Below are 25,458 nucleotides of genomic sequence, written 5' to 3'. Positions count from 1 at the left end.
CCGAGTTTAGTAGTCACAGCTCCACACCAGCTCATTTGTAAGAGAGCATGCCGGCTTTGTGCACTGAAGAAGTGATGCAGTGATGAAGTGCAGTTTGTCAGCCACAGGATTTAAGAGCATCAACAAGAGTCAGAAATAACTTCAATAAAAAAAATAACATAAGTAGGAAGGTGGGATACATCACTTAACTTTGAAGCATTTTCTGTGGTCTACTTCCCATTCACCATCATTGCTTTGAAAATAATGGGATGGGGATACTTCATACTACGCTGCCAGTAATAGTTCAATGGCAGTTGTCCTTTGGCTAAGAACAGAAATATTGTGTGAAAGAGTCCTATTTCTGACCAACGTTTCATTCATTTGCTGTGTGACCGCTTTACTATTTCAAGTTATTACTTGTGTTGATCATCAGCTGACAGAGAGAAGAGAAAGTGGCAATAATGTTACCTTAGTTTTAGCCTGGATGGGAGCACCGTGTTCCAGGAGGATTTCAATAACGCGAACATGACCGTTCCGGGCTGCACAATGAAGAGGAGTCAGCTCGTCCTGTGACAAGATAAATGAAGTCAGACGTAAATATAAAAATAGTTACATAATAGTATCATTTAGCATGAAAATTCACCAGAACACATAACTAGCAAGCAATGGGATGGTTCTGTGCATCAACAAGCTCCCATGAAAGTATAGTTAGACTGGAGCTGAAATGTCTACCTTTGTTTTGGCATCGATCTGAGCTCCTCTGTCCAGTAGTAATCTGACCATCATCATGTTGCCCCTCCTGGAGGCTATATGAAGAGGTGTGATTCCATTCTGGAGAACACATGAATTATATAAGCTGCTGCATGTTATTGGTCACAACCAGAAAAACAGAAAATGTTGAAAAAGTCTTTGAAATAAATTTAAGTTACCAGTATTTATTTTATTTGTCACAATACCAGACAAAAGTTTGGATACAACTTCCCATTGAATTGAATAAGCAGTTGTGTCCAAACTTCTGACTGGCAGTGTATATCTCTGTTTATGATCATCATAATGGTAAAATACTCAACAATTACTTTTTTTCAGCTTCTTACAAAGGACACATTTTGATGTAAAATCTCTTGATTTTTCAAGGAATCCCTAATGTCATGATCACAGATAAGGTTTTCAGGGCTTTTGGAAGAGAAACAGACGTCCGGCATTGTAGATCCTCCACCTTACTTAAAACCTTTTATAGGTCAACTGACAATATTAAGTCACTTTCCGTGAAATCTTCCCAGTAGTCATAGCACCACTTCAGAAGATTTTAGAACCACTTAATGCCACTCGGTCATCCAGAGGTCTGGCTCAGTCACATAATGCACCACTGCAAGGTTCTACCAACCAGACAATGACATCCATGATGCCCAAAACTTTCATGTGTATCTGGATCCTGAACATGTGTTTTTCGTGCTTGGTTTTCTTTGACACTTACAGTTGATTCTCAAAAATCAATTATGTTAGGTTCATGAAACTCTCGCTCACATTTTATTACATGGTTGAGTAGTTGTAGTAAATGACTACATTGCCAGAGGGCTGCATAACAATATATAGTGATTCTTTGAAAATTTCAATATACTCATAATATTTCTAATGGTAAAAATGGTGAATCTGACTGATTGGTGTCAGTATTATTAACATGTTACAAGTTCTGGATACCTAATTTGAATATGTTTAATGGTATTACATACATATGACATTTTTACCATTAGTGACAATCAGAATAATCACAAAACAATAATCACAAATATAATAATAATAATAGCAATTATTTCCCTTTTTTGGCAGATTTCTACTATGATGTTTATTGAAAGAGAAGCGAAATAGATGGTGAGCAATTCTTCTCCAACAGAAGTGATGAGGAAGATTTTTATCCATTTCTCTACAGCCTGTACAGTCTACCCATAATCATCATGGGCCCTTTGCTAGTAATTATTGGATGCAGCATGAACTGGAGAAGCAAAACAATTTTCCTTCATCTTGCTGGATAATGAGAATGTGTAATTATATGAAATCTATGGGTCGGTAGTGGAAGAAGCAAGGGAATCTATATTTTTTGGAATCTATGGTAGAGCGTAAGAGATGGTTATTATATGTGAAAGTTTGCTGAGACATTGTTATGTTGTTGTACCTGGCTCATGCAAAGACACTGCAGCATCTTGATCTAATGTTTAATGCATCAAGGCTCAGGAAAACTGACCTTGGGGGTGAAGTTTACATTTGCTCCTCTGTTTAGCAGCAGCTGCGCTACACTCATGTTTTCATAGTGAGCTGCGATATGTAGCGGGGTGAAACCAGTCTGCAGAGAAAAGGAAGTGAGAACATGACGGTTAAAGAGAGAGAGATGAACAACATTTCACACATTTATTTGTATTTTAAATCCTAATCTCCAATTGCAATCTAACCACTAAGATTTACTTAAAAACTCCTGTACTTTTCCTCTGATTTTCTTTCTCCATCTTGTTTAATTCATTTGCTATTTTCTTTACACAGCAAACCTAATGTGAAGGAGTGCATACCTTGCTAAGTACATCGGGGTTGGGATCATTTTGCAGGAGGACAGCTGCAGTGCGAGTGTCGTCGTTTCGTGCAGCTATGTGAAGTGCTGGAAGGCGGACCTTCCCCTTCGTGCCGTAGTTGATGAGCAGCGCCACGACGTTTTCATGGCCCTGCTGGAGGGCCACCGCGAGGGGCGTGAAGCCATCCTGAGGGACAGTACAGACGATGGAGGGGAAGAAGTAAGGAGAGAAAACAAGATGCTTTAAAATAATACAGACAAATATGATATATAATAATTATTTATGAGCATTTGCCAGTAAAATACAATACTGCTAATTATATTTTTCCTTCTGTGACCTGTTGCATTATTATCATTACAGCAAGATATTTAAGCTTTCAGATGAGCTGTTTGCCAAAGTGAATTTGTAATGTGTTCATAACAGTGTTATAAAATAAATGTACTCTTGGCCAGGTATTGGTGATGATTTTATTTCTCTTTTCAAGTGAATGTAAAAAAGTCACTGAATGAGATGTAGCTATGATTAACTTTATGCACTCACTTTCCTGTAAAATATTATCATGATTTAATTTTCCTTTTTGGATCAATAAAATATTTTTGAATTTAAATGTGAAATTCTATTTCACAATCGCTACATGTTTGCTTTGGCAAATTGATGATCTTCAATTATATTTGTTTAATTGAAATGCAACAGCTCAGAAAAATGAGACAATTTATTACAAAAGAAAACATTTACCACTTTTGTTTGATTCCAATACATTTGGATTCAATGTTGCCTCAGTTTCTAATAAGAGTTTTTTTCCATCTTTGCAAAACACTCCAACTTTCATCTTTGACTTCAACCACAATAAAAGAAAATGGGACTGGCCCATTTCAACGTACCATAAACTTACAATTTTTAATATTCTCTTCCTATACATTCATTTGTATTAAGATGCCAAACAAAAACCAGATGTACTGGAGTTTTTCTATATAGAGAAATGGAAAGTTGCAATAAAATATCTTTTCAGTAATATTCTAATTGTACTGAATTGGTCTGTAACGTTATAGGTAACATAACGTAACAATAACCATTATTTTCATTATTTTAACATCGATAAGAATAAATGTTGCTTTTATGTTTTTATGTTTAAATATAAGATATTCTTATTTTATTCCATTCTGCTTCATATTTTTAATAAAAAACAGTTTTATTTTTGTCCAAGCATTTCATACCGTGAGAATCTCATAAACACAAACCTCAGTTGGGAGACTCTGATTTGCACCGTTCTCAAGCAGAAACTTGACCACCTCTAAATGATTCTCCTGTGCAGCCATGTAGAGCGGACTGAAGCCTTTCTGTTTGGGCATCAAAACATCATGCATGAAACACAAACAAATGCATGTAGATTTCTGTGTCAGTTTGTTTCTCAGGATCATTTGAGTGAGACTCTTAGAGACACATTTTCATTACAGCCCGTAAACCTAAATGTAGAGGACACTGCATAAATATGCAAACAAGATTTCACTTTCAGCAGTTTTGCCCCAGTTAGACAACACAGACAAATATCTGCACACTTGCTCATCCAGCTTTAACTGAGTAACAGCTTTGAGAGACTTACATGTGACTGAGCATTAACATTGGCACCGTAGTTGACGAGCTCAGCCACCACTTTCTCCTGCCCTGCCAGAGCTGCGATATGGAGAGCAGTGTTCCCTTTCTGGAGGTCACACACACACACACACGCACGCACACACACACACACACACGCCCACAGAAAAAAAAAACACGGAAGGTCAGAAAAAGGAAATTAAAGAGAGTGAGAAGACAATTATGGCAGCCTAATGGCCTAGATCTCCACACTTAACACTGAAATACAAGCTCTAGAAACAGGTCCAGTGTAATTAAATTTACATTTTAGGCATCAAGGTTACTCAGATCTCTGTGGAGGTACTAAATACCGCCGCTCGAGCTACAGTATAAAGGTGAGAAGTGGGCAATTTCCCTGAATCCATCTGACAAAAAAAAAAAAAATAAAAATAATTCACAGATTAGATAGAATTACATCACTGACATCTGTAATTTTTTCACCTCTCTTTTGAAATAATAATAAATAAAAGACATTAGAATAAATAATCTGCATTCATACAAATCATCAAATTCTGGTGTCACATCCAGTGTCCATGACCAAGAGTGAAAGCTAAAGTTTTTAATGTGCTAAGAGGTCAGATTACCTTGGTGGTTGCTTCCAGTTCAATGCCAGAGTGCAGCAGCTCCAAAACCATTTTGACATGGCCCTCTTTAGAGGCCAGGTGTAACCCATTAAGACCATTCTTAGGAGAAAAGAGAGATGAAGGTACAAGAGAAAAAATAATTAAAAGTCTTACGTCAACTCATGAATAAATTAAAACAATAAGTTACTCAGTAATTGTGATTATCATTTTACTATCAGCTGTTTTACACATCTAGCTCTTGGCTAGATTTCTTTTATCTTCTTATTACAATCGTTTGAATTATTGATGTTTTAGCTGCAGCTAGCCTGCTGTAATCAATCTCTCCACAAGGGGTCACTGTGATCTATTCTGTTCTCAGCCTTTTCATCGTACTGCAGTGTCACTCTTTTCAAGTGGGCAGCTCCCTGTGTAAAGTCTGCACACAGTAATGGGGAGAAAGCTGCGTATCAGTCTCAGTTACACACTCTCTTATCCCGTCTTCACACCACAGACTTCAGGAGTCAAATATGAGGCCGTCTGTCACACATCTAAACTAATTTATAAGTTAGAAGATACAAAATACAAACACTCATCTGCAATGGAACAAAACATTTTTCGGTGGTTAAAAACCAGTGGCAAAACCTAAAGAGAGCTGTTGAAAAATAGGTTTCTGCAAAACTCAATACGGAAATATTTTAAAGAAAAGTGGGCAAAACATTCTCCATAACAATGTTAGAGATGGATAGGCAATAAATGCCGTGGCTGCTGCAGCTAAAATTGCCTTGCATAAATCAAATTCTTTGTTGAAGGGAGAGTACTTTAGCATATTGCGTTAAGTTTTGCTAAATATGAAATGTAATTATGAGTCAACAAAATGTAAACCCAAGAGAGACAAAACGTGGTAGAATCATTTAAATCTAACATGAAATCTAATCAGCTAAAGACAAAGAAAAAGTCTTAGTGTTATTTTTGTTCAGGTCATCCTTGTAAATTATATTTTACATGTTGTCTTTCCTGGTTAAATTCAGAAATAATAAAGAAAGAAAGATTAGAAAAGTACAAGAAAAAGAACTAAATACACCACTTTCAATGTTTCTTTTGGCAATGTTAGAAAATGTTGATTGTTAACTAGACTGGATTATTGTTATTTATAGAATGTAGAGAAAAAAAGAAAAAAGTTATTTCAGATTATGGCTGCCAAAGGTGACTCTACAAGTTGTTGTATTATGTTGTATATTTAGTTCTTTGCATTTTGGCTTTGTCCTTAATACAGGAGTCATAGTGTGGAATCAATGGTGTGTTCTTGATTAAGTAAGATATAAATTGTTCTAGAACCTTCAGATCATATTTATTACATCCTGCTATGTGAAACTCTTTCCTCCACAATTGCAAGATCTGATTAACATTCTTTTATTATAGTTGTGTGTAGTTCATATAGTAGACATCTTAATTTTCTAAAATATGTGAATGTATTTAGTGACAGTCACAAATCGTATTGTATAACAATTAAAGGTAATTAGATGTCTGAACAAATTCAGGTGATGGCAAGAACATGAAGACAAAAAGAGAAAAGGAGAATACTAAAAATAGCCCACTGGTTTGTGTCTATAGCAAGGACACAGAGCCCAATAAATCACAAATAAAAATACCTGCCCTTGTGTCAACGTGGAGTAAAAAATTCACAGAAGGAATACAAAAAACAGGGAAATGTGGGTGCTATAAGGAACGTCTTGTGAATCTGGAAACGTGAGCATCGTTATTAGAGGAATTTAGCTGATTTTGAGGACTAAGTTTGAGGATTTATATCAGGTTAAGGTCATTGATAATGTATACAAAGTTTCATTCCAGCTGGTGAAGTGTGTTTTTATTTGATCAAAATGTCGAGTTATTTTTTCAAAATCTGATTACGTGTCTGATACACACTCATGGGGATGTGAAAGAACAACTAACAGAAAAATGCCATTGTGGATGCTACTGGTTTTGATTCTGAACAAATGAAACAAAAATGTATCAGATTATGGCTCAAATAAAATTTAAGACCAACAGGATGCTTGTCTTTACTTTCCACATTTGTGGTTTGGCTGCTGTTTATAAATTATGATGCAGAATTATATAACATCATTGTATTTATCTCATGCTCTGAAGAAGATGCTGCAGACTTCATTTTAAATTCAGGTCTGCTGCAGAGTTCAAATGACATGACAGACATGCACTATCTGCATTTTTTAATCTCTACAGTACAAACACTGGCAGCTAAAGTCGAGTTTTCAATAAGACTTCAGTCCTGTGAATAACAACCGTTTGGAAGACCAGGAATTTTCCTGTACGTATGGTCAAACTTCATTGTTTTATGACATTGATTCAGCAAGGGGCAGAAGTACAGGAGGTAAAACTAAACATTTATGAAGCTATAATTTAATATCTCAATTATTAAAGCATGTTAAACAAAGACAGAGAAGAAAAATTATCTGGAACGCATGAATCTTTAATTATCTTCATAGCCTCTGATTGGACTCAATTTGCTGATTCTCCACACGAGTGTTTCACTGAGATTTATTGTCTGACGTGTCTAAAGTCATACATCCACTTTAAAACATGCATCTAACTTAAATACATCTAGATCTTTTTTATGCACAAGAATTATTTGACAAGAACAGTTTTTCTAAATCTTAACAACAAACTAGACACAGATTCAGTTTACTGGCTCCAAACTAAAGTAACCACTTCTTCCTGGGAACTATTGAAGATACATAATGAACTTTATATTTTAGCCAATTAAAGTAACATATTAACTACTTCACAGATGGTGGTTATCTGAGAAAAGATTAGATATTTTCTGCATAAATGTAGCATTAAATGTGGTGGATTAGCTGTATAAAGACAACTACTTTACAACAAGTTACTTCAAGCATTCATTGATGAAAACATCAATGAATGTTTTTCATATTAGTGTTAAAAATACTCTATTCTGTCATTAATATTTTTATTGTTATTGCTATTTATATTGTCCGTTGTTTTTCTGAAACATTATATTAAATAATATAAAATACTCTGGGTTCATAACATCTCTTAGAAGCGATTCATCCAGCTTCCAGCAATCCTTCCTGATATTTGTCAAAAATGCAACTGTTTTACCAATAGTAAAACAATCACTCAGAATAATAAGGAATGCAGAGCCTTATTGAAATCCAAAAATGACTTTCGGAGTCAAAATGAAATCAGAAACCTCTGGATGAAGCTGGTGATGAGCTAAAAATGCTTTACAACACACAGAATACAAATCAAATGGGCTGCACAGGCAGACAGCCTAGCAACATAAATCAACAACCACAGACAGAGTGTTATAAATCACAACTGGACCGCTCATAAAACGAGTACAGAGCAACAAGAGAAGAAAAGCGAGGAAGAGACGAAAAATCAAAATACAACCATTAGGCTATTGTAACATTGAAGATCAAATCTTTACAAAAAATTGCCAAAAGGTATCTAAAATACTCAAAATTTTATGTGAAGTTAAACCAGCTGATCTGACACAGAAAAGGCCTTTTTCCTACAGAAATTACAAGTCCAATAGACGAGAGCAATGAGGAAAAACTCTTAACTTGTCTCTGTGGGTAAAAACACAGACACTGTGAACATGTTTACTCTGCAGTGGTGGAAACTTAAAACATTAATAACTGAAGAAATAAACCATTCCTGCCATAGCAGGCAGCTTTAACATGCTCTGCTTTAACAGTGTTTTTTTTAAAAAACTTTTCCATGTACAGGTGGAAAACATTTTTTCATTTAACTACAGTCTTAGCTAGTAATGATAAATAATTTTCTTTTATAAAGAAGTAAAAATGTCAAAGTGCACATAAAGGCGATAAGAAAATAAATATTTTGGTGATATTCAAAAGAATAATCTAATTTAGTACACAATACCAGTTGTATATTCGTTATTTAAGGATATTAAGTTAAAGTTTCAAGTTTTTTAAAACCCTCTGAATACTAATAAAATCTTCTAATCTACTTTGACATGTAATCCATTGTCATGTTTACTGAAGTCTTACTCTCACCGACACACATACTCATATTTTTTGCACAAGTGTGACTCAGTCAGCACAGGACATCTTACTTGATTAGAGATGTTGATGTCTATCCCGTTCTTGATGTGATCCAGGGCCTTGTCCAGGTTCCCTGATCGAGCTGCACGTAGGAAACTGGTGGCTGCATCCGCCTGGGAAGGAAACAGATAACAGAAAATGAGAGCCTGTTGGTAAAATGCGTTTAAGCCTTTCGCAAAAACAGATTCTGCTGTCATCCAAGGTTACAACCGGAATGATTTTTAGCCAGTTTTTTTTTTTTTTTTCAAATAAAGCCACAAAGGTTACAAGTAAGTCTGCAAGGACTGCGGTAGTAAGAATACATTTATTGCTTATTTTCTCCTTTAAACACAAAAATGTTCGACTCCTTGCAGCCCATTTGTGCCCACGCTATGAGTTTGGCAGGCCATCTCAGCGTGTTCTGCCACGAGCTCTGCTTTTTTCTTGTGTGTCTGATCTCAGCCAGGAAAAACTCCTGTGGTTTGTCTTTTGGCCTGCCTCAGTGTTTGTACGCCCACTCCTAAGTTCATTCATTGACAGCTAACGTAACACGGCTGCCCTGAACAATGAAATATTTTCATTTCCCCTGAAGAGGAGATAACTGATGCCTGCGCTGTAATCTTGACCCCGCCTCCACCTCTGTCACCGACTAAATTATAAATCTGCTAGAGCTTTTTATTCCCGAGTGGTTTAATTATACTGAATCGTTGAAAGAAGCACAAACCCTTTTCAGACCAAAAGACATTTTACTTCTTCTCTCCTCACATGTCAGACTTATATAAGAAATTCATTAGTGGAGATGCATCAGACAGCTATCCATTTCTATAAATTAAACATTGCTTTAGACATTTTTTTGTATATTATATATATATGAAAGATTAAAACGTAACTTAAATTAACTTGCAGCACAAACAGTTGTTTGTCACTACTGTGACAGTTTGTTACAAGACAATTAATCCGTAATAAAAAGAAAATTTAAAAAAAATCAAGCTCCTCTACCTTTAGATGTGTTGTTTTTAGCAGAATGGAAGACATAGTTGTCAACTCATTCTGTTTCTTCCAAAGCTGAATAAATTTACATGCTTTGACAAGTAATATAGAGTCAAAAGCTGTACATTGGTAACTCCTTTGATGTTTCTCTTCATGCTGCTTCGTTCTGTTAATGACATTTACTGCCCTGTGTATAGTTCCCACCTGTGTCACTCCTCACCCTCCTCACTCCTGTATTCACACCACATTACTGCCTCATGACAGGCAACATTTTCTGTCTGAATTCAGTGGAGAGGGGCTTTGAGCTTGTTAATGAGTCTTGATTTGTGTTGCTGGCAAAAATCTAGTGCCATCCTCAAAAGCACAAAGGAGAGTTGGTTTTCATGTTGCTCCAAGGCTACAATCTATTTTCTATCCTTCCTGCTTGGCCACTATCTCTGACACTCCTATTTCATTCTTCTCTGCTCCCATCATCCAACCTTTCACTCCCTTTTCTGTTCTTTAACTCTATTTGCAATCAAGCTGTCAATTGCATCAAGTAATTTGATTAACTGAACCCCTCCCTTTGCACAACTCTGAACAGCATAAATTCTCTCTCTCTTTGACCTTCCTGCAACAAAATAGAATAGAATAGAATTCAACTTTATTGTCATTGCACTGTCACAAGTACAAGCAACGAGATGTAGTTTGCATCTATCCAGAAGTGCTCTACGAGATATAAATATTTATTTACAGATGTACAAGACTATGTATGTATGGACTATAAGGGGTTATAGCAAGAGATATAGATCTACTAGAGATAATAGATATAGATCTACTAGAGATAAAATCTACTTTTCTTCAAGTTCCCTATGTTTAAGTCAAAACTATAAAGCGTTGAGTTGTTTTTTTTTTTTTTTCAAATTCTTTATGGACTCACCTGCTTAACAGTTCACTGTATTAGTAATGTTGACTTACAATCCCTTACTGCTGCCTGACTACTGTAGTGAATAATTTTATGTCTGTATAACCTGTAAATAATGCGACTGATTATTATGCTTGAGATTAGACAGTGAATCATTCATTAAATAGAAAATTTCCTTCAGCATCTAGCAAGACGATACTATAAATAAATCCACACAGTTAATACAAATAGGTGTATAAACTTTCCTCACCTGCAAAACAAGAAAATAGACCTCTATCTAATAGCTAATAGCATGGGGAAGGTAAAGTCTTAATATGAAGAAAATAATCAAACTATAATATTTGTGTAATCCACAGACAGCAAATATCCACGACTATTTAACTACTAAACAGTTGAATTGTTCAAACAGATTGATTTTTCCCCTAACCCGAAAAAAAGAAGAGCAGCTGTGTCTATTTCCATAACTCCTAATATAAACTGAAGCAGACAAAGCAGAGAACAAAGAACAACAACTATTTGTGGCTCATTCTTTACCTCTGAAGTCAGAACATGGATCTTAAATTATGCAAAACCTAGTTTATATGAGATTTGAGTTCAATTGAATTCCCTGTTTCAGTTTCAAATTGGTAATTGTTAATAGTTAACAACTGTGGTCATTGACAAGCTGTACACCATTAGCAATAGAAGCTATTATGGTTTAATGATAACTATGGCTTCCAATACCTTATGTGTTGTTAATGATAGCATATGGACAAATAACAAAAAATACATGTATTTCTTTTCACTTATTGTATTTGAACACTTCAGTTGAGGTCGTATAGTACTATCCTTTTGGAAAATTTAATGAGACACAAACTGACAGAAGTGCAAATCAATTTGGAGAACCGCTTGTTCTCCAAATTGGTAAAGTCCCCTTCAGGGGACGTCCGTTCTTCATTTTTAAATTTGGAGCTCATCAGTTTTTACTTTCCGCATACACCACTATAGTTGCTATGTTTTGTTTTCGGTACAGTCTACAGACTGATAAGAATAACAAAAATAAATAAATTACCTCTTCAGCATGTCATCAAGTTTGGTAACGGCCTGATAACAAGCCATTCGTTCAAATTCAGGTGTGTTGGAGAAGATTTGCATCTTAAACCTGCGCAACAGCTGATCTTGAGTCTCGGAGACTCCTGCTGTAAGAGTTTCTTTTTTCTATCATTAAACAACCATACAATAACAATTCCACCTTCATGTCTGTGTTTGGGTCAGACCCCTACACCACCACTCATATAACCTAAATGTATGTCTTTTTACTTACATTTTTAGAAACGTGTGAAGTGATGTACTGAGACTGAATTGGTAGAACTAGACAAACTCAGTACGGTACAAATCATAATAATTATCATGTAGAAAATAATCAATTCTGCCAGAAGGCAAGAAATGCCACCTCAGATGAGACCAACGGAAATAAGCAATGCAACAAATAAGAGATGGGTATACAATGCAAAACTAAAAATAAGAAAAACTTTTTTTTAAGAACAGTAGACCTCAAAACCCAGAGAAGTGACTCATGGAGGAGTGCAAAGCTAAGCCACACATCCGAGACAGGAGCAAAAGAAACTGGCAGAGACATTCGAACAGAAAAAGCCACATGAACATTTGTTTAAATGACGCCATATTATATCATGGTCACATAAATGGAAGGAGTGAAAAAAGAGAAACCCAGATGGAGATTGATTTAAAACTATAAATAAGCATAAAATGCTGCAGTATTAGACAGAAACCACAAGACAGATCATTAGTATGGAAATTTTAGCTGATTCTAAATGAGAAAAATGACATTATAAACATCAGAATAGCACACGTTTAAACTTTCTTAATTATAACTATTGAAATGCCTATTTTGATTGGTGAGCAGGTCTGTTTTTAATTAAAGCAACATGAAACTGAATTTATACACAAAGGACTTTACTTAACCATAGTTTTCAAATGCATACGGTAGCATTTAATATACATGTCTTATTTTACAAATGCAAACCTGTAAAGAGTGCTGTTTATTTGTATTCAATCTGGAGAGACTCAGACGGAGAAAGACAGCGATTAGTGCAGCTCAGCTGGAAAGCGGAAGGTGCCATGGATGGAGGTCCTTATCAACTGGGGCTTGGTCGGTGATTGGCCGTGACGTGGCTTGGTCCAGCGTTGATAGGTCGACGACGATGAGCGAGACGCGCCGATTGGATGATGCAGGTGGGGGTTGAAAGTCTTCCAGTTTGAATTTATGCCAGGCCTTCATTTTAGCTACTTTGAGTCTAATAGTGACAAATTCAGTGCAGCCGATTTTTGTCAATTAAGAATCAAATCATTAATAAAGTAAAGTCACGTGTGACCAAGAAACACAGCAGACAGGTCCGGGTTCAGGTTATGGAGAAGTTTTAAACAGGCTTATATTTAAAAAAAACTTTAATGCATCATCCAAAAATGGAAAAATTATAAACAATAAACTCCATGTCAACAGAGTCTTTTCTGGACTATCCTGACATGGACATTTTGAAGGTGACCTAACCATGTCAAACCAAACCCTAACATAGCACATAAGCTTGAACATACAAACTGCCCTTCAACTTCACAATTATGCATCGCGTTGAACTTTCAGATCAAATGTCATTTAAATGCACTTAAAAGGTTTGAAATACATAAGAAAATTTTAATCGATATGTCTTCTCTAACAAAATTTAAAGCAATGAGGATTATATTAAATGGATTCATGGACACCAGCCAATATACTAAAGCACTAATGGTTTAAGCAGTGTCTACTCCATGATACTACAGTGTTTTGAGCTTAATGGTTTCTCTGTGTCAAAGCTGTCATTATTTTAGAAACACAATAATTCCAACAGAACCTTAATGAACTGCCTCTCCTGGAAATATCTGATGACTTTGTGCACTCTGGCTCTCCTCTGACAGAAGTCATTGGCAGAATCCTAAACACGTAAACTTTTTCCAGTGACAGCTCCTGTCAGTTCTGATTTTGAAATAACTTTTTGTGTCACTTCAAGCTCTGACCTCTCCGTGCATTTCAACATGAATCTCGTCTCCCAGACGAGATACAAGCTTCTGTCTTAAAAAGTAAGATGTTTAAACATTCGCTCAAGTCACAAGACTTGGGTAACTCTAGGATGGCTCTTTTTACTTATGTGATTTTGAATGTAACATTTAAAAAAGCTCAGACAAAATAAGGGATGACTTTTATGCATTTTATGGGAGGGAAGAAATCAAAAGGTTTTTACAAAGCAGTGGACTCTGCATCAAAGAGCTTGAGCCTGTTAGATTGAAACCAATGACGCACAAACCAAAGCTTGGATTCTGGTCTCTCAAATTACTAAAGTGGACATTAACTGATTATGTTTGTGTACGGAGGAATGGTGGTTCTTTGTGGCTGAGAGCATAAACAAGAAAATCATTCATTATGATTAACACACAAATTAAGACAAATTACCGCCACAAACTCATGCAGATACACACTCATGCGGACAAAACTAAAAATAGTTGCATCAACGCCACGGTATGTTAGTGTTGGCAGCAACAGGGAGGGAGATAGATCAAAGTAATGAACCCTCATGGGCTTTAGCAAAGACACACTTCAACTACAGGAGACAGATTCCCAAGGAAACCTACAAACACACACATGTGTAAGCGAGTGAACAAATTTTTTAGATTCTGACAGCAGGATGAAAACAACTTTAAGCCTTCCAGGCCTTGGTTTAATGCAGAGCTAAAAGAAAAAAAACAACAAAACAAACAAACGCAGAAACTGATTTTAAATGAACAAAACCGTATAATTAAATACACGCACTCTGTATAACATGGCATGCTAGTTCTGTTCAGCATACGAGTAGTGGAAGTTGATTTGCATCCACAACCAGGGTAAATAAGGAATACAAAGTATTGTGCAAATTATTGTGAAATATCAGAAAAAACCTGCTTCGCAAAAGAAACAGTCTGAACAACCTATACATTTCACATTTCACGCTGAAATGTAAAGTGTGGAAACTGCACAACACTCTGACTTAAATTAATTTTATCACTTTTGTATCGACCAGCTCACAACAATATCCTATCAAAGCACATCAAATGACATAGAATCCTGTCCGATTTATTTGATCTAATTTCAATCATTTCAAATCACAGCCAGTTGGATTGTGGAAAACTTCAGTCAAACAAAGAAAATAAAGTTGCTTGGTGACATGTTGATCATCTTGAATGTGCCTATCTTTGTAAAATAGACATAGGATAATATCTCATAAAACAATAGTCTTTGTCACACAATCAATTGGTTGGAAGTCGTCCTCCCAACCCAAAAAAGCATCAAAACATAATCAATTTAAGATAGGGTTAAATATTGAATATGCAAATACTCTGGTCTTCCAAGCTAAATGGTTTATAGTTGAGTTTTGGTGGTTGAAAAATTGGTCACAGATCTTAAATTGTAAGTAGGAATTTTACTTCTTCACCAGGAGACCAACTAAAAACAAATTACACATTCAAGTAAACATTTTACAGACTTTGCTAATTTAACAATAAAATAACAGTTATGTTTAGAACTGTGTCTTCCTTGTTTCTTTACACCACACTGTATTTGTATCAACATATTGTTGTTCAGTTATGATCCAAGTTCTACATATACAGAGTATGAACGTGTTGTGTTTACATTCCTGATGCACAGTTTTTTCTGTTGTCTTCTTTTTTCTTGTTGCTTGCACATTTTTTCCAGTACTTGTAAACAACAAATGGCATCTTAATTCAAGTCTATGATCTTCAACTTCCATCTAAAAAACAATCTGCAGCACAAAGATCTACAAATGTTTTTAAATCGGTGTTTGCACAAACCGCTATGAAATACATTGGACAGGAGTGTTTTTAAGAAGACAGAAATCCTGTAGTCATTAATGTAAGATAATGACTACGGATAACCTATCTGCAGAAGCCTACTTAATAAATGTGTAGGACCCCTTAAAAGCTCTACCATGCTGCTTTAAATCTGATCAAATCATATTGAGGGTTCCTGATCGTTTTCTGTGTAAAACAAGGTATCATCCCCTTATAGAAATGTGTGAAATCATTTACCAGGATTGCTCACACACCAGAGTTAACGCCATGCTTGGGGTCTGGACAAGAAAAAGGAACCTCCACACCTGGAGGCGCCATTTGTGGCAAAATACAGAAATGTGGAGCACAGGAACAAATGTACCGAGGCAACCTAATTCATCACTTCACTATTCCTGGCATTACTTATTTCCCTTCGGTCGTTTGAAACATTAGCTAATTCCCTCAATGTAGTTTTTTATTATTTTATTATTATTATTTTGTTCAGAAAATCTTAAGCTAAATAAAATCTAGATTGCTGTAATCACATGGAATATATAAATATGATTTTAAAGTAGGTTTTCCGTGTCTGTACTCTGATTTGTTTTGAAACAATATTGATATCTAGAAGAGGTACATGTTTGATCAACACATTACCATAATGACTGGCAGTGGCGGTAGAGACATTAAACAATATTAAACTAACTATGGATTTTGAGCTCTGAGACCCCAAGATGCAACTTTTTATGAAGCTTTAATGGTGAGCTGTGTAATTTTCTTCCCCTCCTTTATAGAGGACTGAATGTGGAAAAAAAATTTAAAGTGATACATTTTCAGTTTGAATGGTATGTTTTCTTGCCTTCCCTATTTAAAAACTGGCTAAGCAAATAGATTTCTGTTTTAAGCATGATGGAAGTCTCGTGGATGCTCTGATTAGCTTAAAACGTAGAAAAAAATATGTGTAAGAAAACCCAAACAATTTCTTCCTAAGATGTTTCTTTTTTCACTGAATAAATCTAGTTAAATTGAGAAATTGAATAAAGGAAAATCTTGGCATGAGATTGTACAACTGTTGGCAAAAGAAGAATCTTTTACACATCATCAAGGTTGGCAGTAATTGTGGAGGCTATGGTGTTCTTTTCAAAAATGCTTTTTCCTATAATTTATTGCTAGCTCATTATTTCAGAAACAAGAGAAGATTACATTATAAGATTACCTGGTGTGCAAACAATGTTTGTAACTATAAACTGAACTTTATTTTTAGTTACATTTATTTTGTTGTTCCTATTATGTGCAAACACTTTATGCTAGACTCAAAAACTTTTTGACATTGATCAAAACCGCTTGAAATCAGAGTTAAATAAAATGTGAACGGTTCATTTTAGATAATCATAAGACAGATATCGTCCAAGGAAATATAAAACCAAATGAGGAGAAAGAGTATGACTGACAAGATGAAGTCACTGAACAAAAAATTAAAATTCAATAGTCAACAGAATGGAGTTGATGGGTAAATGGAGGAAGTATCTGAGGTGTACAGGTCAGACAACCTAAACATTTCTATTTCAAACTTGAGTTAATTTAGAGATGCACAGAAAGAATGACAATGGAGCATAGTTCTCACAAAAATCAACAAGGTAAAATATTTGAAATAATAAATAATATCAAACAAACCCAACATTTCAATCAAACAGGATAAAATGTTCACAGATGTGACTGATCTGTACTTTATCTTACACTCTAAAAGCAGACCCAGACTGAATAAAATATTAAACGGTTCGTTCAGGCTGATATATTTCACAGAACCCAACATTCTCCTTCCTCCTCCGAAAAGATGGGACACATCAAAACGAGGATCTTCCTGTTGTTTCTGTGCTAAAACAGAGCTGCTAAATTATTTATAGCTCCTGTCAGGCCACTGCTTCTGCAGCCCATTACAATCAAAGCATGTTTTTTTCCTGTTTTTGTAAATTGACGCACACACATAATGTGCACGCTGTCATACTGCATGCTAATGCTCACGCAGACATATATCACACGTGGAAAGGACAAGTATTTAAACATAAATACAGTCCTTATCTTACAAAACTTGCTTTTGATATTCAGGGTTCATTTTAAAATGAAAAATCTAATTTTGAAGCACTCACTCTGGAAGTAAATTTCACCGTCATGGGAAATTGCAGGAAGATTTTATCAAATGTGTTATATAACATGACACTGCATGCTAAAAAATACTACAACCTTGTTGAAGTTTTTAACATATCTGTCTTGTTTACTAAAATCATCTAAATGCAGAACCTTACGACTTACTTTTTAAATTGCATTCTCTTACCAGTTTCCATTCACAGTTTATCCCCATATTCTTCTCCGAATACTAGAAATAAGCTCTATTTACAAAATGAGATGTTCTGCACTATTCAAATTTCAAGTCATCTCTGCGGCAAGTGGAAGTGAAGCCTCTGATGACTGAAAATTATTTTTTCTTCTTAGCAGAGTATTTCCATCTAGTATAAATGGCAAGACTATACTAGATGGTATTGAAAAATTGGATAATGCAAAATCTTGGCGTTTCACATTATCAACATGCAAACTGTTATGAGCTGCTTTAGATTATTTAAAAAAATGTTCAAGTCTATATTTACCTTTTAAAAAAATGTGGATATTCATTCCAAGAAAAATAACTGTCTTTTTTTGTTTTTATAATGACTTTATAAGAATCTATTAATCCCAGTGTTCATATATTAGCTACTCCTTTACTATTGTACTGGTCTAAACAGGGCTTGGAGAATTTGGTTCTTCTTACATTGAGATGAAAACCCTTATTATGAGCCATGTTCATCATCTGTATTTAAAGCTTTTGTTGTCAAGTCTTCACAATTAACACTGTCAAAGGTACACATAAATAAATCACAACTTAATGAGCAATGTAGAGAGTAATTGAAAGAAAATATTGAATGTCTGAAGGCAGTTATTCAAGTGTAACTATGTTAACAAACCAGAAGGGCCTTTGTAATGGTCAACATTATAAAGATAAAGCAATAAGGAACAAATTATGAGTCATATTTTGTCAACACTCCATGAATGTCACTGGCTAATAATTCAAGGGCATAATTTCAAAGGCAGTTTCAGCATAACACAGATCATCTGTCAGAGCTGGGAGAGAATACATACAGACTCATTTCACTCCTTTGTTACACAAGATGAAGATTGCAAGTCTAAGTCTTGAGTCATTAGAGTGCAAGTCTAAGTCTAGAGCAGTGGTTCTTAACCTGGGTTCGATCGAACCCCAGGGGTTCGATGAGTCGGTCTCAGGGGTTCGGCGAAGCCTCTGCCGCGGAGGTAAAGACTCACTTGTGTAAAGTCGTGTTGACTCGCCCCGCTTGGCCATCACTTGCTGCAGAGGACCATGTTACATTGCTCGGCCAATCAGTGCTGCGGGGAATTTAGTGCGCGCAGTATCAGCGGCTGTCGTAGTTGTACGTCGCGTGGTTTCTTTCCTAATATTTTAATCCATACTAAATATGTCGAGCAAAAAAAGAAGAAAATGAACAGACTTTGCTCTGAAGATGCACTTGCCAAGGTGAAGCCACGCCTCTCTGAACTGGTCTCCCACAAAACTACAGCAGAAGTGACACTGATTTGCAGGTATGTCATTTGTGCAATACTTTATTCTGGCCCCAAAAAAGTATTTTGTGGATTCAAAATGACAAAAAACAAATTAAATTTAAAATAAAAAAAATTCAGTTATTAAAAAATTTGTCATTCTTTGAAAAAAATCCAAATTTATTTTTAAATTAGTAAAATAGTAAAAAAAAAAATTTGGGGGGCTGAAATTCTTTTATGGGGCCAAAATATTTTTGGGGGCCAGAATAAAGTGATACTGTAACTTGCTGTGAGTTCATACCTATGTCTTGAATTTGGAAAAATATATATATATATATTATTTATCACTAAAGAAGGGTTCGATGAATGCGCATATGAAACTGATGGGTTCGGTACCTCAAAAAAGGTTAAGAACCACTGGTCTAGAGTGTTGCATCATGTTAGAATGTTATTTCCTCATCTAAAACACACCTGCAGTGTTGCTCTCATTCTTTGAGGATGCATTGAAACTCCCATGGCAACCGTTCAGAGGGCATCTAAATGCATTCTCTCACAAAGCGGCACCTATTTCCACAAAGTGAGTCTGCTGAGCTTATCATACAAACTACTTCTCAGTCCAATGCTCATAAGAAAGTTTGTAAAAGGCTTAATGGAGCAACATTGTTCTGATGACATGCTGAAGCCCGGGTGTCACAAAGAGCAGAAGTTTCTTAAAGGGACAGAGGCCCAATCTCAATGTGTTAAATTGCAAAGTCAAATTTATTTTAAGTCATGTTCAATACACATAATAATAATTGAAGGTAACACTGTTTCTTGATTGTGCTATAAAATGCCACTGTGTGCCTGTAATATAATACATAATTTCACCGCATTAATTGCAACTTAAGTCTAAGACTAAAAGTCTAGTCATCATCTCTGTCTCTATCACATGCCAGCAGGATTGTGGATGAGAAATGTTTCAACTTTTTTAAAAGCTTCCTAACGCAGTTATTTTAAAAAAGATTTGTGATGTATCTCTGTGGACTGAATAACCATTTAAATGATCAAAATTATGAACTATAGGGCCACTTGTGAATTACCATGATTGCTCTATGTGCCAGAAATTACTGGCTGGCTGGCTGGATTGCTATTCCGTTACAGTTAGGAGTATTTTTCCCTGTAGCACATAAAAAGAAAGTGACAGTAAGAAGCAGCAAAGTGAAGCATTAACCCCACCCTGGAGTCCCCAGTTCACTTGAACTTCTTGAGTTTTTTAGCTATCTATCCACTCCTTTCACCTCTGTATCCGATCCTCCACCTTCCAATCCCTCTCCACCCTCTCTTTCTGTTTTTGTAATCTTTCAATATTTATAAGCACTGCAGAAATGCTGCTGGCAAAGCATGCTGGGTAAAGCTGCTTCTTCAAGCCTGCGCCTGACGTCATTACTCAGTGTTGACATTCTGGGCTCCCTGCCCTGCTTCAATGTCTTTACCAAAGTGAAGTTCCCTGCCAGAACTACTGATATATTTTAGCAGCACACAGGAAGCAGTGTGTCATCAACCAGCTCTAGAAATAACAACAACACAGACTTGTTCTACTGATTTTGATTTGTTAGTAGCTGGTCATTTTCTCTTATTAACCATCTTCCAATCTTCCTCAAACCATTTGTGGCTGAAGGTCTGTTATCATGAGCTCTGTAAACACTGAACACACTCAGTTGGAGTCACTGCATCTGATACTTGTGACTACAGTTACATAAAATCAGTAAAACTTATCATGTATCTTACCACACTGAAGACAGTCTGCCGTCTGTCTCATTGTGAGCAGGAGCTCGATATTTTAGGAAACACGCCTCTTACACAATAAGCCTCCTGAAACATAAAGCTGCAGCTGAATGCACTATTTTTGTATTTAGCTTCCAAAGAGCTAGACTGTCTCGCAAAATTTAATTAGCAGTGTTTCTGAAAGATTTTCAAAGTTTACATTTGAATTAATGCTGTTTTTTTTTTTTACCTATTTCTGTCCATGTTAGGTAATATCCATAAGAATATACTTTTTTTTGCTTGTTTGCTAAGCTGCTAGTTGTTAATTCACATAAAACGTCTCTTAAGAACAGGGTGATGCGTCCCTAGGATTTTCTTGTTAAACTTTTTTTCATTGCTTTGCAAAACATGCCTTTCAAACACAGTTCATCAGATGCAGGTTTCTTTTTTAAGTTTCCTTCTTATTTTGTTCTTTACTTTCTATTTTTTAAAAGACAATACCTGCTGTCGTAAGGGATTTTTCAACCATTTGGGTTTGAATGCAAGAGTGACGAGTTGCTTAGCACCCCTTCTTTCTGTTTCCAGTACCGCATGCACCGACTCTGGCATTGAAGAGCTACTGCCGATTGAACCACAAATAAGCTTTCATGACAAAATGAAGACAGGCTCAGTGAGACCAACCAAAAATGAAAATGTTGTGAGCATCATGGTTTGAAATGCTTTGTTTACGATCTGCTGTATCTACAACAAACAGTAAAGTCATGCAGCTTCAACATCGTTCAAAATAACAGAATCTCACTGTCTCTCCAGCTTTAGCCGATCCCAACTTGTTGTTTGGAACTATAATCAGAAATATTTCTTTCCAAAAGGCTGCCAACATTTCCCAATATATCAATTTCCATGACAAACAGACTGGTGGAAAATTCAAAAGAATAAAGTATTTTTTCTGCGAGATGCTTAACCTTACTGAGATCTAATGAAGGCAGTGTAAGGTCAGTTCACTCCTTTGCCAAGTCGATGAAAGGTTCCCAGGATGAATACAAATAGGCATCTGTAGCAGATGGTACATCTATTTATATCAAAAAAGTCAAGTAACAAACGACCAAACAACAACAGTATGAAGTGATGGAGCACTGACCAGCACCCACATGAGTTTAATGCTCTTTCATTGCATTTTAAAAGAGCAGCTGGTGTGCCTTTGTAGAAAAAGTTAGTAGTGTATAAAGATTTTAAGTAGCTTCTTATACCTCTTGTGCTCCCTCTGATTTCAGTTTTAAGCATCTCGCTCATGCTGAAAATATATAACTAAGTTTTCTTTTCTCTGTTACAAACTCCACCCTAAAGAGTGCTGTCAGTCTAATTCCTAATGTATGATTGGAAAAAGATTGAATTTTTAAGTTTCTGACAACCTTGTCAGAAAGTTGGTAAAAAAAAAAAATCCTCCAGCTTTGGTCCCCATCTGGTGTTATTTTGATGAGTTTTTCCAGGGGTGTTGTGATAAATTATGTGATTTGTTCGGTAAAGTGTATCTCTGTGAGTCGATCCTCTATAGAAATTTACAACAGATGGAAGATGAAACATTTCCTGCAGAGATGTTTTACATCACATAATGAAGAGCACCAGACTGGCTCTCTGGATGGGAAAAATCAAACTGTTTCATTCATAGAACAAGCAAATAAGTGCCTCTTAAATCAACTCTGTCGCACAAGAAACGCTGTGGTGGAAAAACATGATGGATGAATTTTCTGAATTTTTCAAGTGACTTTTACATTGTATTCATCAGCTGGAGACAGTTTTTTCTAGCTCTGACACCTGACAAATATGCAGAAACAGCAAAAACACAAACAGAAAAAGCAACTAAGAGCCCCTGTGTCTGAAAGTCTTGTGTGTGTAACTAATGCAGCACTCAGCTGCACGTTGACTACGATTCCAGTATACTTCCCATCAGACTCACATCTGCTATGACAGGAAAAAGCAGTCAGCAAATAGAGGAGTCAGAGTGATAAAGAAGATATAGACAAGAACAACATATGAAGAGAAAATGTGGCTTTAAATCAATAATTCACTTTAAATTAAGGTAAAAAAAAAAAAGAGATAACATGACATTAAATAATGAAAACTAAACCAAAACACGACTTTAGTAGATTTGCACAGACATCCCTGTTCATTCTGGCACTTTTTCCTGCTTAATCCCATTTATACATTGCAAACAAATCTTCAGAATTTTGTGAGTGCAAAAAATATTATACCTATTGGTGAAAGAGGAAGACTGAAGTATTGATAACTGTGCTATAAACTGTACTTGCTTTTAGAAATAAAGTATGGAAAAACAAAAAAGTGATATAACAGGAGTAATACGCTGAAGTATCCTTCTCTGCGTGTGGTAGCAAAGATGGATTTCCCAGAGCGATGAATCCCCATAGAGCAGTTTGCTTCTTGACTCGCTTTGCGCTGACAGGGAGATGTCAGGGGGTCATGGTCAAAAACAACACAACAGCTCCACCGGCTTGAGGAGACGCTGTAAAGAATCTGAACCAAGGTCAGTGGTATCCTGACAGAAATGCCAGGAGGTGAATTTACACAGATCTTAATGTCCTGCTACAGCAGTTAAAATATGACTCAGTCCCAGCTGGTAACATTTGTATGTCCGAAGCTATAACCTCAGCATTTAGAGCAACGCATCTGCAGTCCATCAACTTGTTCATTTCTCTGTGAATAGCTGTCTCTGGATATTTTTTTTGCAATCGAGACAGAAAAAAAAAATGCTTTACACAGCTCTTTATCACGGCTCAGTCTGTGCTCCCACTTTGGGTTTCAGTGATCATCTTATTCTGTCTCTGATTTATGAGTTCAGTGTCATTGGATTTGGCCTTCAACATATCAAACAAAAGGATATTTTAAAAGCGACAGAGACTTTGTGATGTATTTTGTGAATCATCTTGTGTATTCCTGTTTTTATTGCATTGAAAAATGTTTCAGATTTTAAGAAATGTCACTTATTCAACAGAAAAACTTCACAATTTAGTGTCAGTATGGCAACAAAACCAAAAAAATTTTAACAGCCAAGTTAAAAAAAAACTTGCAGATGAATTAACATCCTTACCAGGAAAGACACTTTAACAACATCAAGGTATCACTCAGTCACACGAAGCCTCTGTTACACGTATCATGAGAAATTGTGGCTTTGTCCTGGTGTTTGAGTGTGTGTGTCCACAAGTAGAAATGTCTGATTGATGTGCTCTGCAGGTGCTGTTGTCCCATCGTAGCGTTGACAGATTAACCACCACATCATCAGAGTTTTAAAGCTGCGTAAGGCTCCGGTGCATACCAACTACTACACCTGAACAAATCTATTCAGCATTTACCAGTATGCGGGTAAAGATGCATGTATAGACTTGAAATTTGTTCATATTTGATTGAAACAAGATCATACAACCAAGTACAACCATTCAAAAACATAAATGTTTTTAACAAAATTACCTCTGTCAGTATTATTGCTACCCCTGCTTATAGTTTCTTAAATGCAAAACTCCCTTATGCCCTGGGACAGCACTTGAATCCAAGACTCTTGGTGTTGGATAATTAAGTTGTGTGGTATTTTTCACTTGTTTCTTCATTTTATCAAACGTTTTGGGTTATTTCTATGTCAAAAGATTCAATCAAAGCTCATTTTCAGTTCACTAGAAGAAGCTAACAGTCATTTTAAATTTCCCGGTATTACATGTTGATGATGTCACACCCTTTAAGGTTCTTAGGCTCTTTGGAAAAACTGGATATCTTACTCTCATCTCATCAAAGCACACATCTTAAGATAAAGTCTGTGTAGAGTTTGTTAACTCTACATGTTTACATTTGTGGAGGTAGGAAAAAACACATTTCCTGACACGCCTCCCTGGAGATTTGTGCTCACATAGATAGCAGATGTTTTTTTTTTAACAGGACTTAATGATTTAAGATGCCAAGATGCCACTCTTTATAGTTCTATTGTGGATGTAATAATAGTCATAGGGAACGTTAGTTGCAAAGCTTTTTTATTGTAGTGTTTGAATGGCATGTTTTCCTGTCTTACCAGAAGTGGCCAGTTTTATGTGGGATTTATTTTTTCCTGTCATTTAATAAATACATTTAAATGAAATGTAATATTTGTTGCTTTTATTTAGTATGAGACTGTCTTATACATGTGAATGCAAGTGGGCTTAAAAGGTACAAATATATAGGCCTGCATGATCATGATTTTGGACCACATATTTACTGCAGACATGTTTGCATAAACACACTTTCATCACTTTCATGCTACATCATCTTTGACTTCTATGCCAACAGGCGGTCACAGAAGCTGACATATGCTCCTCACTGCAGGATGCAGACTCCAACATATACAAGCCTGCATGTCAGCTTAGCATTAGCAGAATGTTGGGCACACAACAGAGACAAATCATACAAAACAGAATGGTCCAAAGCAACTCAAACCAACTGTAACATATTTGTAATATCTCCTAAAAGCATTTGAGACAGCAGTGTTTAGCATCATTGTTAATGTCTTCCATTAGCATTTC

The 25,458-nt window shown here is 35.9% G+C and overlaps 1 protein-coding gene across 6 annotated transcripts in view; it reads right to left on the bottom strand.

Moving 5' to 3' along the window:
• The window catches only part of LOC102226400 (ankyrin-1), a 77,970-nt gene that overhangs the window by 37,502 nt on the left and 15,010 nt on the right, over positions 1 to 25,458 (bottom strand). For 5 of the 6 annotated variants that reach the window (XM_023337956.1, XM_023337951.1, XM_023337952.1 and 2 more), the window contains exons 2-9: positions 8,847 to 8,948; positions 4,751 to 4,849; positions 4,138 to 4,236; positions 3,776 to 3,874; positions 2,538 to 2,723; positions 2,219 to 2,317; positions 712 to 810; positions 448 to 546 (exon numbers count right to left, since the gene is read on the bottom strand). In XM_023337956.1, coding sequence (XP_023193724.1) covers positions 448 to 546; positions 712 to 810; positions 2,219 to 2,317; positions 2,538 to 2,723; positions 3,776 to 3,874; positions 4,138 to 4,236; positions 4,751 to 4,849; positions 8,847 to 8,948 — 882 coding nt within the window. Of the gene's footprint in view, position 1; positions 409 to 447; positions 547 to 711; positions 811 to 2,218; positions 2,318 to 2,537; positions 2,724 to 3,775; positions 3,875 to 4,137; positions 4,237 to 4,750; positions 4,850 to 8,846; positions 8,949 to 25,458 lie in introns of those variants that run through there. The other variant, XM_023337955.1, reaches the window with a different exon arrangement.

Source organism: Xiphophorus maculatus, chromosome 8 (assembly GCF_002775205.1).
Source record: "Xiphophorus maculatus strain JP 163 A chromosome 8, X_maculatus-5.0-male, whole genome shotgun sequence".
In the NCBI taxonomy this organism is placed as follows: Eukaryota; Metazoa; Chordata; class Actinopteri; order Cyprinodontiformes; family Poeciliidae; genus Xiphophorus; species Xiphophorus maculatus.
This window is presented reverse-complemented; position numbering and strand designations above follow the sequence as displayed.